This window comes from Saccopteryx leptura, chromosome 5 (assembly GCF_036850995.1).
Source record: "Saccopteryx leptura isolate mSacLep1 chromosome 5, mSacLep1_pri_phased_curated, whole genome shotgun sequence".
NCBI classification, from domain to species: Eukaryota; Metazoa; Chordata; class Mammalia; order Chiroptera; family Emballonuridae; genus Saccopteryx; species Saccopteryx leptura.
In genome coordinates, this window is record NC_089507.1 from 192,535,490 (window position 1) to 192,548,954 (window position 13,465).

Below are 13,465 nucleotides of genomic sequence, written 5' to 3' on the forward strand. Positions count from 1 at the left end.
TTTAGAAGTGAAAAAATATATAGTCAGAGAGATTTAAAATTGAATAGGTACATTAAACATCAAGTTTAAAAACACAGCTGAGGAGAGAAGTCGGACAGGTAAAACGGGAACTATGATATAAATAGAATTACGAGGTTCAACTGGCAGTTCCAGAAGTAAACATGGGGGAGAAGCAAGAATTTTAAAAAGAATGCAAAAAAAAAAAAAAAAAGATTTTATATTATTGTTAAAGACCAAAAAATCCTTCAATTCAAGAATCACAGATCCCAACAAAATAAATCAGTGTAAATATACATCTTGATACAGCCAACTGCTAATAAGAGGAAGTCTTTAAAATCAGAGGAAAAAGACAGCTTTTCTACAACCAGGTGGGCAGCAGACTTCTCTTTGGCTGGGAACTATCTTGAAAGTACTAAGAAAAGATAACAGTCAATCTAGAATTTTCTGCCTAAATGATTTTCCAAGATCCTACTTTTTGCAGATCCCTAAATCTAAACCAGACAAGATGCAATCCTACTAGTAAATTACATATTTAATAAAAATAAGGATGTATGCCCAACTGGAAGGTGTAACCACCATTGGAGAGACTACCTTGGAATAAATAAAGTGACTCCACAGCAGGGTTTTAGAGAGAGGCCACACATAAAATTCATTCATTGTATCATTGGTCAAGTTCCTATAGCCAAGTAGGCAAGTTACTGTAGCAAAGAAGTTCCATTCAGACTCACACGTTGTGCTACAGGAGGTTATCAGTGAGATTCGCTTTATAAATACAAGGCTTTTAACATATACAAGAATAACAATACAAGACTCCTAACAATAAAAGAATCTTCACAATATTAGCAGTTCATGGTCACATGGAGAGTAACCATGAAAACCTTTTGGTCCCGCATTAAGGCTCACTGGTTATCAAATGGAAAAGTGCCTGAAGTAGAGTGACTCATTTTTGTCGTTCAAAAAAAAAGTTTTCCAAATCTATGACCTTCCTGTGCTGACAGGTGGCCATGAGTACACCGCTAGATGCTTTCAAGGTAATAAACACACTTAATCTTAAAGATCCTTGCAAATCTTCATCTTGGGGACTGGAGCCATGCTTGGGTATCTCCAACAAGCTCCCTTCCAATAATGATGACCACCAGGGTTTAAGGACCATTCTTCTAGAAAAGAAAGTCCAACTCCTTAGTAGGACACTCACAGTCCCTCCCTGGCCCCAGACTAGCTTGCTGTTCTCATCTCCCTCATCCCCTGCACATGGAAAGGCTGTAGCCACAGAAACTACTCCCCACCCCCAACCATTTCCATTGCTCTGCGCAGTTCCCAGCATGAGGTCAGTGTTCAAGAAATGTTCAACCTGCCCTGGCCGGTGGCTTAGAGCATTGACCCAAAGCATTGAGGTTGCCGGTTCAGTGCTTGGTCAGAGTACATACAGGAGCAGACCAGTATTCCTCTCTCTCTCTCTCTCTCTCTCTCTCTCTCTCTCTCATTCTCTCCCTTCCTCTCTAAAATCAATAAAATAAACATTTTTTTAAAAAAAGTGTTTAACTCAACTACCAACAAGGTACCCAGCTCTGACTCATGAACTCTGCATTTTGCATGTGCATTTGCCTCCTGAAATTTCTTTTCCCTGTTCCTCCAATGAAACTCTTACCCATCCTGCATTCTGCATTTAAGTGCCATGTCCCTCTGTAACTCCCCACTCCCCACACCCTTGTTTTATGACTTACCATATTTTATTGTATTTATTTATTCTGTGCATTACCCTCTTAAGTTATGAGCTTCATGAGGATTCAAGAGACTGTCTCATTCTTATGGGCATCCTTCCCCACTAGCCACACCTCTCCCTTCCTCTTCCCCTCCCCTGCCTGTCCCAGCCTCTGGAACATGGGATAGGGAGCAATAGCCTTTAGCTTTGGGGGTGTATGGAAACAGCCTGGAAGATGAACCAAACTGGAGGAGATAGTAGGCGAAAACTGAGATCTTGATAGTTTTAAAATCCAGCTAAAATGGAGAAACAGGGTTTCCTTCTTCATTCTGCATGGAAATATTTAGATGCCTGGGACTAAGCTGAGACCTTACTATTTCCGGTTATAGGCTGAGTCTTTAAGAGTTTATACTGAAAAGACTTAATGTTGGAGAAGCTGATTCTTAGACAAATACTCTTTTAAATCTATTCCTTAGAATTCTATTACCTATTAACTCCCAATATTTTAATGCCATGGTTTTCTAAATCCTGAAAATGTCGTATAATGTTTTTCAATTTTATTTTATAATTTTTATGTAATACTCTCCCATTACTCACTGTCTTTTAGCGAACATCTTCCTTATCCTTGTGTTAAGGATATACATTTTTAGCTAAGGAAAGACAAGTACTGATGTTTTAAAACACGTACCCAAAATTATATATATGAGTGGTGTTCACACCAATCTTCCTCTCTCTCTCCCATTCTTGAATGCAGAAATCTACTCCTCTGCCATGAGACACCCTGACCCACCCCCAAGGCCAGGATTGTCCCACTGAATCACATACAATTCCTCCACTTGTCTATAGCCCTTTCTTACTCCATAGGTCCCACCTTTTCTATTTTTAGTGACTCAACTGAGTCCCGCCGTGGGCACTGTCAACCTTGTATAGTCCAGAGAACAAAGTTTTCTGGCCCCAAAAGGTATCACTGGTAGAGATCTTCCCCCAAAATATTTTTAATAACAACCGAGTCTGTATAGCCCTGGCCAGATAGCTCAGTTGGTTAGAGCATTGTCCCAATGTGCCAAGGTTGTGGGTTTGATCCCCAGTCAGGGCACATAAAGGAACAGATTGATGTTTCTGTATGTCTCTCTTCCTCCCTTCCTTTCTCTCTAAAATCAATGAATAAATGTTAATAGAGCCTGCATAGATTAGCTATAAATTTGAGTGCTTTCCACGGCTCACTGGCAATTCTCTGGTGGTTTCTCTAAAGGGTCAGGAGGAAATTATAGAAAAGGTTGCTCACTTTTGTATCTGGTTTTTATGTCTGAAAACTTGAAGGTTGTGCTATACATATGGACAGTTTTTTTCAGATTTAAGGGATATATGGAAATTTCAGATGCCACAGATTCATGGATATTTCTTATATAATTATTATTTTTATTGTTTATTTAGCACTTTAGTGGTTCCAGCTGCTATGGTAAGCACTTTAGAAAGATTACCTCTCTTCACCCTCACAAAAGCCCAGCAAGCGTGAGGTATTACTCTTCCCGTCACACAGAGAGCATGCGTGTGGCCCAGACAGATGACATGTCCTTCCTGGGATCACATATCTAGACAGTAGCAGAGCCAGAAAGTGGCCCCAGGTGGCCTAACTCCTGAGCTTCCTTATCAACTTCTACATATTATCACAAAACCCCATTTCTAGTTCGTAGAAATGAGTTGGCACTTTGCAAATTGTTTTTTAAAAATAAAGCATGTGTTAATTGAAAAGAGTGTCTTGATCTGCTTGAAATTTGCTATGTTTCCTACATTACTAGATGGTTGTTTCAATGCTTATCATATTTTCATTTGCAGGCCCAAGAAGCTAATGTTAAAAGCTTTTAAACAATATTGGTTCGTCTTTAAAGACACGTCTATAGCCTACTTTAAAAATAAGGAGCTTGAACAAGGAGAACCAGTTGAAAAATTAAATCTTAGAGGTAAGAGTGTTCTACATCTTGCTGTGGCTTGTCATGACCCAGAAAGCAGATGGAAGCCACGAGTCCTACCCAGTGAGGTGAGGTTGACCTCTGTGTGTCACTGGACTCAAAAGGACAGGCCTGCAGCTCCTGCTCCTCGTGTGGTGCGTGGACCTGGAATGTGGTTTAGTAAACCTGGTTATTTCTGTTTTGCTGTTTCTTCTCTCCCAGTGTGTCCAAATTTATGGAGAGGTGGTAATTGGCATCACAAATATAATAATACATGTAGGATCCTATAAAGCTTTCTGAAATCCAGAACAATTATATTTAATTCAGTGTCACATTAGTGCCTATTCTAATTTCTGAAAGTAACTCTGGATGTACTGGTAACTCTATCAGTGCAAATATTTTATTAACTGGGACACTCAATTCCCTTATCATTGTGGCTATCAGAATTTCCTGGGCTTTGATGTATTTTAAAATTCATATTCATAATCATTTCTGTGGGTTAGGATAGTCAAATAAACCTTAAAAATGAATTCAAAACCATAAAATATTTTTTCTCTATTCATGTTAATTGTCTATAAGTCTTAGCTAGTAATCTTTTAATTACTGTTATCAGCTTGCTCCCTCGTTTTTCAGGAGAGAACCAAATCTAAGGGGCTTATGTTCAAAGTCTTTATTTTCGATGCACACCTGATATTTATATAAAAGACATTCTTTAGAACTCGGTTGTTACCCTGCCTTTTAATTATTCAGGCTGTGAAGTTGTGCCAGATGTGAATGTAGCAGGAGGAAAATTTGGAATCAAGTTACTCATCCCTGTTGCTGATGGGATGAATGAAGTATATCTGAGATGTGACCATGTAAGTAAAACCATAAAAATGTTTAGTTACTTCACCTTTACTAAAACCGAAAGACAAAAACACTGAGGCATTTTCTCAAATGAGAACACAGTTATATCAGTCAGCTATTGCTTTGTAACAAACACCCACAAAAATCACAATGATATAAACACTTGTTTTTATATCATCTGCAGGTAGGCGGGGGTGGTTGATCCAAGCTGGTGTTGGCTGGGCAAATCTTCTATTCTGGCTAAATTTGCCTCCTCACTGCAGGTGGAGTGCATTGTGTTTGTTCTGGGCCCCAGGCTCCCTGGGGAGGCTCTTCTCACAGTGATATGCAAAAGGGCAACTGGAAACATGTGAGACCTCCTAAAACTTTTTACAATTGGTACAATGTCATATCCAGCCATCCATTGGCCAAATCAGTGGTCGGCAAACTCATTAGTCAACAGAGCCAAATATCAACAGTACAATGATTGAAATTTCTTTTGAGAGCCAAATTTTTTAAACTTAAACTATATAGGTAGGTACATTCCTTATCAGTACAGTTACGTCTATATAACTGTACTGATACTGATACAGTACTGAGGTGGTGCCTGCATGTGGTATTTTGTGGAAGAACCACACTCAAGGGGCCAAAGAGCGACATGTGGCTCGCAAGCCGCAGTTTGCCGACTACTGGGTCAAATCAAGCCTCATGCTTGGGCCCAAAATCAAGAGAGGGAATTACACTCTGGCTCCGGTGGGGCGGGGGGGAGGAGGTGGACTATAAAATAACATGGCAAAGGGTATGGAGATTGAGCCAGTAATTCGGTATAACACACCTGCCGTTGCTCTGAAGAATTGCACTCCTCGGCTCCATCCCCTCAGCTTCTGGGACCACTCTCTTCGCTCCCTAAGCTGAAAATCAAAAATGATCAAGACATTAAAGATAGAAGGCACCACTCTCTGGTTCAGATTTCATCAATGGACCTGATTCCTACTATGGGATTAGTCTTTACTAACAATAGGCCAGGGTGGAAGTAATACAGGAAATCCATTCCTGATGCTTTCCTTCTTTTCTTCTGTTGGAGAGATCAGATGGGACCTGGAAATGGAAATATGTATCGAGGAAGGCTGGCTGGTATTTGAGGTTTTCAGCTGTCTGTGTTCCACGGCGCATTCCTTGGCTAATCTTTAAATTCGTGGTATTTATCACTTCTGACACTGCTATTCTCTAGCCCCTCGTCAGCTAGAAACTCAACCCAGGAATCAAAAGCCATTGCTGGGTGTGAAATTAGGTGATGAATAGCCACTCGGAACATTTGCCACTTCAATCTTTCCATGCCTGGAAGGGGGCAGTTTTATACTATAAAGATGAAAGCCCCAATGCCGCTGGTCCCAGCAGGATGATTTTGCACTGAAACTTGCTTCTCAGCCCTCCTGTGTTCGCTGCAGGAGAATCAGTATGCCCAGTGGATGGCTGCCTGCATCTTGGCATCGAAGGGCAAAACCATGGCAGACAGCTCCTACCAGCCAGAGGTCCTCAACATTCTCTCATTTCTGAGGATGAAAAACCGGAACTCAACATCCTCGGTCCCTTCCGGTCTCGAAAACATGGACATGAACCCGGAATGTTTCGTGTCACCTCGCTGTGCAAAAAAACACAAGTCTAAACAGGTACAGCTAATCTTGTCGGGGTGATCGTTTGCAGTGAATTCTGTATTTTCTGAAATGAAATAAGGAATTAAAATGATTGAGGTCGTCATCATGAAAAATCATGGTTGATGGGCAAATTTGACTATGAACTGGGTATTAGATGATAAGAAGAAATTATTGGTAATTATATAGACGTAACTGTACTGGTAACTGAGTATGGCAATATGCCCTGACACATTCTAATTAAAAATGATTTCAGAAATAATAAAAGAAAATGATTTAGTCCTTACAAATTAAAATTTTAAATTTTAACCTGAAGGGAGGGGGGGAGGGCGCTATCAAGAAGGGGGGCAAGGGAGATGCTGAGGGGAATACGGGGGAGGGGGGATGCATTCGGGGCAACACTAGAATCTATGTAAACACAATAAATTAAAATCAATTAAAAAATGGGTCATTAAAAAAAGACTCTATCAACTGTAAAAAAAAGAAAGAAAGAAAAGTTAAACAGATAAACTGATTCAAGTAGATCCACTGTCAGTGGACACCCCAGTAGCCCAGAAAGAAGGACCCAGACCTCTCCATCTGCATGAACCCTAGAAGCTTTTGTGTTGCTTGATCTTGTTTCTGCTTCTGCCTGGTGATTTGCACATAAGAGAAAGGGGAGGAGAGGCTATGAATAAGAAGGAATTGTCTCCGTAGCGCTGCACTTGGGTCTGGCATTTCTTTCTCTCCTAGGGGATCTGGAGCTGGTAGGATGACTACAGAGCAGTCTGTGCATGCTAAGGAGAGTTTGATGTCTCTTGTGTCTGTTTAGCTGGCAGCCCGGATTATGGAAGCCCACCAGAATGTGGCCCAGATGTCGCTGGTTGAGGCCAAGCTGAGGTTCATTCAGGCGTGGCAGTCTCTACCTGAATTCGGCCTCACCTACTACCTTGTCAGGTGATTACAGTGTTCGCTTGCCTCCTTTCACTTTCCATTCAATTTGAAGTGGCTTTCTGGGAGCCCAGTTCATTCTCACTTAGCCTGGACTGGAGAACTTTTATTTTAGGATACTGCCCTTTCCAAAGTGGCCCAAAACTTTTGGCTGCTCAGAAAAGGTCTTTCAGGCCTCTTGTCCAAAGTGCCAATATGCATGAATTCTAGCTAAAGGTGGTAAGGAAACTTGGTTCTTCTAGGATAACAAGATTTGCAAAACCAGAGTGAAATCACCTATTGCCTGTGTGAAATTTGTGGCCTCCTTCCATGTCAAGTCCCCCCACAAGAATACAAGCTCCACGAAGTCAGGAGTTGTCACCCTTTCAGATCACTACTGTAGTCTCAGTGCCTAGAACGGTGTCTGATATAAACAGTTGGTGACAATTTTGAACTAATTAATTTGACTCCCCTCTTATTTTGCTTTCCTTTAATATCAATTTTTTTTCTTTTCTTTAAGGAAGGGAAAGAGAGAAAGAGACAGGAAGGGAGAGAGATGAGAAACATTAACTTGTAGTTGCAGCACTTTAGTTGTTCATTGACTGCTTCTCATACGTGCCTTGATAAGGGGAATCCAGTGAAGCCAATGACCCCTTGTTCAAGCCGGTGACCTTTGGGCTCAAGCCAGAAACCATGGGGTTGTGTTGATGATCCCATCGTCAAGCCTGCGACCCATGCTCAATCTGGATGAGCCCGTGCTCTAGCCGGCAACCTTGGGGTTTCAAACCTGGGACCTCAACATTCCAGGTCAACACTCTCTCCACTGTGCTACCACTGGTCAGGCTAATATCGATTTTATTTAAAGAATGTCTTCAGGACAGCCTTAATTCTCTTTGTTCTTCATGTTCTCTATATCACCATAAAAATGCCCTTCCGTAAAAAGTTAATCCCTCATTGTCCACTTTTCATAAATGATTTAGAAATGTTGGTATTATTTATCTCTGAGAAGTTGTATGTGAATAAACATCATATTACAGGAAACAGTTGCTCCTTTCAATTAACTTTTTTCTCCAGATTTAAAGGAAGCAAGAAAGATGACATTCTGGGAGTCTCGTATAACAGGTTGATTAGAATCGATGCAGTCACTGGGATTCCAATTACAACATGGAGATTCACCAATATGAAACAGTGGAATGTAAATTGGGAAATCCGGCAGGTAAAGTGAAAGTTTTGGGTATATTTGGTGTTGAGCCTTTGAACGTGTGCCTTCAAAACTGCAGATTATTCTGATTTAAAAAGCTGTTCTAATATTTAGAACTCAGGAAACCACAAGCACGCGGCAGTTGTCTGCTAAAATAATCATATGCAATTCTGGGCAGTTTCCTCACAAGTACAGACCAAGAATGCTTTTGAGTTAACCCCACTAGTTGGCTTAGTCTCCATACAGACTCTAAAACTGCTGAGCGGTTTGATTAATGTCCTTCAACTCAGCATAGGATTATAGACAATTTAGGCTGATAATTACTTAACAGAAACTGCATGAGATGTAACTGTCACCCATAATAAATCCAAAAAAGGCCTCGTCTGGCTGGCTGCCGAAAGGTCTAACTGGTTGAGGATTCAGAGGCCCCATTGCCGCCCTGGAGAGCATTCTGGTCCCCAAAAGGGAGAAACTGCTGGAGAAACCAGTGCGGCACACAGAGATGACTGAAGACAGCTTAGCCCCTGGGTTTAAGGAATCCTCAAACTCTCCATACTCCATCATCTGTACCCAGGGAACTAGGTTCGGGCCAAGGCCACAGCATGGGAAATTCTAGGGGAAGTCAGGGCACCTCAGCATCCTGCTGGTACGGATTCTCTCTTCCCTTGCCTCATTTTTCCAGCAGAAAACTCTCAACACAGAGGCGTGGTAAGAGACTCACACCGCGGATCCCTGTCAGCAGGGCTGGTAACCATCTGGGCGCTCATCTGTAGACTGAAGGTCTCAGATTAGAGGACTCCTAAGGGAGTGGTTCTAAAATCTTGTCCTTTAAAGGTCCTCTGGTGATTGCCTCCAAGTTTGAGGACCCTTAGTTTCTCAGTTTCTTCTAGTGGTTAGAGTTTATGACCTTCAGCTGGGAAGGGGGGCGGGACAATGGCTGGAGGACATTTCAGGTGGTTCTTTTATCCTCCGTTAAAAAGTCTTTGAAGTCCCCTACCCTTTGACCCAGGGAGTGCTTAGAAAGTCCTACATTCAAACAACAGACAGTAAGTGTCTGTGTGTTCGGAGTTAGAACGTTTTGCCTGGTTCACACCACAAGAGGGCGCGGAGAGCAAAGACATGTTTTTCTGAAAGCTGTTAGAGGAAGTGGTGGGTGTTTTGTGGGTTTGGGGGGAAATCCATCCGAGAGCCGCCTCAGGAGTCCTCAGCTCTGGGGCCACCTCCAGCAAAGCAGCTTCTTTCTCCTCTTTCCTTGTCAGAGGTTGATCCCACCTGCGCCTTCTCTTGCAGGTGGCGATTGAGTTTGACCAGAACGTCTCCATCGCGTTCACCTGCCTGAGTGCCGATTGCAAGGTCGTGCACGAATACATCGGTGGCTACATTTTCTTGTCCACCCGCTCCAAGGACCAGAATGAAACGCTCGACGAGGACCTGTTCCACAAGTTGACAGGTGGTCAGGAATGAAGCAGAGCAGGCTTGCTGGGCTGCACACAGAGGGCGAGCCAACAGCCGCCCTCCCGGGATGGTGGGGTCGGTGGAATCACTGGGATCAGTGGCTTACACAGTATGTAGATTCCAAACTGACAGACAACGTGTATTCACCACTGGTCACCCAAATCCTTGCCTCATCTCAAACAATCTGCTAGGACACCCCTTTCCTTACTTTGCCTTGTGCTACTAGCAATGGAAGGAGCCTTGGTCACCTTTGCTATATAACACGGGAGGGCTGGAGAAAGGACGGTACTCGGAGGTTACCCTGAAGCCTAGCATGTAGCTTCAGTTCTGTGACTTACAGAGCCCACAAGTGTATAAGTAGAAGTTGTTCCTGTGCTTATCTGCTCCATTGCTAACAGCATAGGAAACAAGCTTTCAAAGCCCATGTAGCGAGCACAGATCTTATTCCACAAACTCAGGTAGGAAAAGAAGTAGGTCATTCCTTAATAGAACTGCTTTCAGCTCCCATCCTGTGAAAATAGCTGAGGGAATCCACGGATACCCGTTTTCCATGACGATCAAGGCCTGAGGGTGGAGAGTGGAGAAGTGGAATTTCCTGAAGCCAGTTGGTGACAAGGGGGTCAAAGTAGTGGCCCCCAATGTCATTAGTCCACAGTGACTTCTGCCACGGTTACCACTGACCTTCTGGTTTGGACATGGGTCCTCTCAGGTCACTGCTGACTCCCACAAGACCCACTCCATTCTGGGGACCCCTCAACCACCCTTCTGTCCTTGATGACATGGGTAACATGGGTACAGGAAACCTGTTCCTTACCTCAGCCCATGTCTCTACTGCTTCTACTCTGGGTTGGAGCTCAGGAAGACAGGCCCAATTCCAGGCTTCCAGTGAGGGCCCCATCCCAGCTGGTCATACAGACCAGCCATGTTCAAGGGCTGACGGCTTTCCCACTGGCTTCCGTCTCCACGGCCATTGGCTGGTCTGGGGGGTAGGGCAGCCTTGCCCCCCACTCATCAGGTTCTCCTGGATTTGGTGTCTGTTTATATGACTCTGGACTTCCCCCTTAAAGGCCTTGGCTTTCATATGTCAAAAGCCAATCATAGACATCTTTTCTCCCTGCCTTAGGACATAGTGCGGGCCTCAGTGGTCACTTTCTGTTTTGACTTGTCACCATTGGGAGGAGTGGGTTTTGAGAAGGTAAAAAGGAACGCCAAGGGGTAGAGGAAAATATCAGATAGTATTTTTTTATGTATGAAGTTCCGTCACACAAAGGATTTGGCTTGCCAGGATGAGGCCGAGGCTCCATTTCCATTTTGAACTTCAGGGGGCCCTGGCCAGAGCTCAGATTCTAGTAAACATCAGCTAGCTGTTGCTTTATTTCCCAACAAAGCCTTTTGAGAAGAGAGATCTCCAGAATCCCTGGAGCCACAGTGAGACAGCCTGGGACAAGGGACTCTGGCTGAGTCTGAAGCTCTCCCTGGAAATTTCTCTTTCAGCCTCTCCTTAGAGGTGAATGTTAATTAACATGGTCCTGGCACCAGCTGAACTTCTGAAGCCTTCCTTTAAAGCCTGGAGGTGGCTTAGGCACTTGGAAAATCTGGTCCATGTCATAAAGAACTTCATTTGAAATGTTTTCTATAGAAACTAGTGCCGAGAACACTGTGTTAAACTTGATGTTGGTCATTTCTGTAGAGTCCTGGGTTCTGTTGTTTTAGAACCTAGTCAGAGGGTCTTTAAAATCATGTTGGGCCCTCGATGTCACGTTTCACCTGTCGGCTGCCAAGTACAGCTCTGGGTAACTTACCAAAGCCAGACCTGCGGCACAACCCTCTTCCTTAGCTTCCCAGGGTTGTCTGACATTTCCATGAAAACGCTCGAAGGGGTTGACTGGTTTTAACCAGACTCTCGGGGGAAGTTTCTCCCGTAACTACACAGCCACAGCCCAGAGGAATAAACAAGCCTGACACGAAACCCTGAAGCCCTGCCGCTGTTCCAAAGAGCAAACTGAAGACTTTTTTTTCACTTCGGATGCAAAAAGGCCATCTGACTGATGGTGAAATTTTAAACTAATGTGTGCCTTTCAACCCCATTTGCTCTCTTATCTACACTAGACTGGGAAACCTGCCTTTTTATTATTATTTTTATATGACTTTTTAAATTAAATGGTTTATACGGATTTGAGGATGGTCTGATGTGTTCTCTGCAGTCCGCTGTCTCTAACAAAGCGAATCCTTTTCTCTTGTGAAAAACAGGAGTGCAACTTTCAGGTGTAATGTGATTTTCCTCACAATTCCAATATTTGAGCTCATTCTCCCAAGTGAGATTGACTTGGAAGCCCACTGGTTTCAACTCATTTCTCTCTGACTTTCACCGGATTTCCTGATGTATGGTGAGCTCTTTTGTTCCAGGTCTACCTTTTGGAAAAAGCACCAGAGAGCAAGGAAATATGCAGAGGTAGATGAGTGTCAGAGGCTCTCTGATTTGATGGCCAAATGCCAAGGGCATTTTGATTTATGCATACATGGTCCATATGGGTAATGATGGACTACTTCTTGATGCAATTTTCACATCAACCCATAGGGGGCAGGAACAGCGTGCCTTCTCGTTTCACAAAGGAGAAAACAGGCTCATTCAGATGGGAGGAGGTTGGTGGATTGGATGGAAAAGGTGAAGGGGATTAAGACACACAAATTGGCAGTTACAGAATAGTCATGGGAACGTAAAGCACAGCATAGGAGATACAGTCAATAATATTGTAACAACTGGATAATGTCAGGGGGACTTGGGGCGAGGGGTTACGTCATAAGTTACATAAATGTCTTAACTACTATGCTGTACACCTGAAACTAATATAATATTGAATACCAACTGTAATTGAAAAACAAAATTAGGGCCTGACCTGTGGTGGCGCAGTGGATAAAGCGTCGACCTGGAAATGCTGAGGTTGCCGGTTCGAAACCCTGGGCTTGCCTGGTCAAGGCACATATGGGAGTTGATGCTTCCAGCTCTTCCCCCCTTCTCTCTCTCTGTCTCTCCTCTCTCTCTGTCTCTCCCTCTCCTGTCTAAAATGAATAAAAAATAAAGAAAAAATTTAAAAAAAAAAAAGTTCCTATAAAAAAAAAAAAAAAAAGAAAAAAAGAAAAAATTAGGTGACACCACCAGCAAGCAGCGAAACCGAGTTCAAAGCCAGGTTTGTCTTAACGCCAAAGACCACTAAGCTTAAACCAAAACACCTCCCCCCTTCGCTTCCAGCGCTGCTCAGCTTTGAAGTGCCTCCGGCCACCCCCAGCCCCCAAAGCGGGCTTCCCCTGAGTTCAGTCCTCATGTCCCTCACACCGGCAGGAGAGGGCGAGGCGGGTTGGGGATGTGCTCCCCAGAGTCAGCTGAGGGAGGTACAGGTGGCTCAGAAAGGTCTGGGAGCTAGAGGAATGAGTTACTTAAAGATTAGTTTCCTTATGGTTCTAGAAAAGTTTTGTTTTGAGTCCCAAGATCAAAAAAGTAAACAAATGAGTCTTTCATTTGAAAAAAAATTTTTTTTAAGATTTTATTCAATTTTCAGAGAGGAGAGAGAGAAAGGGAAAGAGGGAGAGAGAGAGAGGGAGGGAGGAGCAGGAAGCATCAACTCCCATATGTGCCTTGACCAGGTAAGCCCGGAGTTTCAAACCCGCGACCTCAGTGTTCCAGGCCGACGCTTTATCCACTGCGCCACCACAAGTCAGGCCTGAAAACTTATCTTTGATTTGTAGGCACTAGAAACCAAAACATCTTGCAATA

General features: G+C 43.3%; 1 protein-coding gene across 1 annotated transcript in view; it reads left to right on the forward strand.

Moving 5' to 3' along the window:
* The window catches only part of FERMT1 (FERM domain containing kindlin 1), a 30,280-nt gene extending 18,413 nt beyond the window's left edge, over positions 1-11,867 (forward strand). Inside the window, exons 10-15 of the mRNA XM_066387210.1 lie at positions 3,539-3,663; positions 4,402-4,508; positions 5,925-6,146; positions 6,940-7,064; positions 8,112-8,253; positions 9,529-11,867. Coding sequence (XP_066243307.1) covers positions 3,539-3,663; positions 4,402-4,508; positions 5,925-6,146; positions 6,940-7,064; positions 8,112-8,253; positions 9,529-9,702 — 895 coding nt within the window. The 3' untranslated portion in view covers positions 9,703-11,867. The remainder of the gene's footprint in view (positions 1-3,538; positions 3,664-4,401; positions 4,509-5,924; positions 6,147-6,939; positions 7,065-8,111; positions 8,254-9,528) is intronic.
* Positions 11,868-13,465: the final 1,598 nt, after the last annotated feature.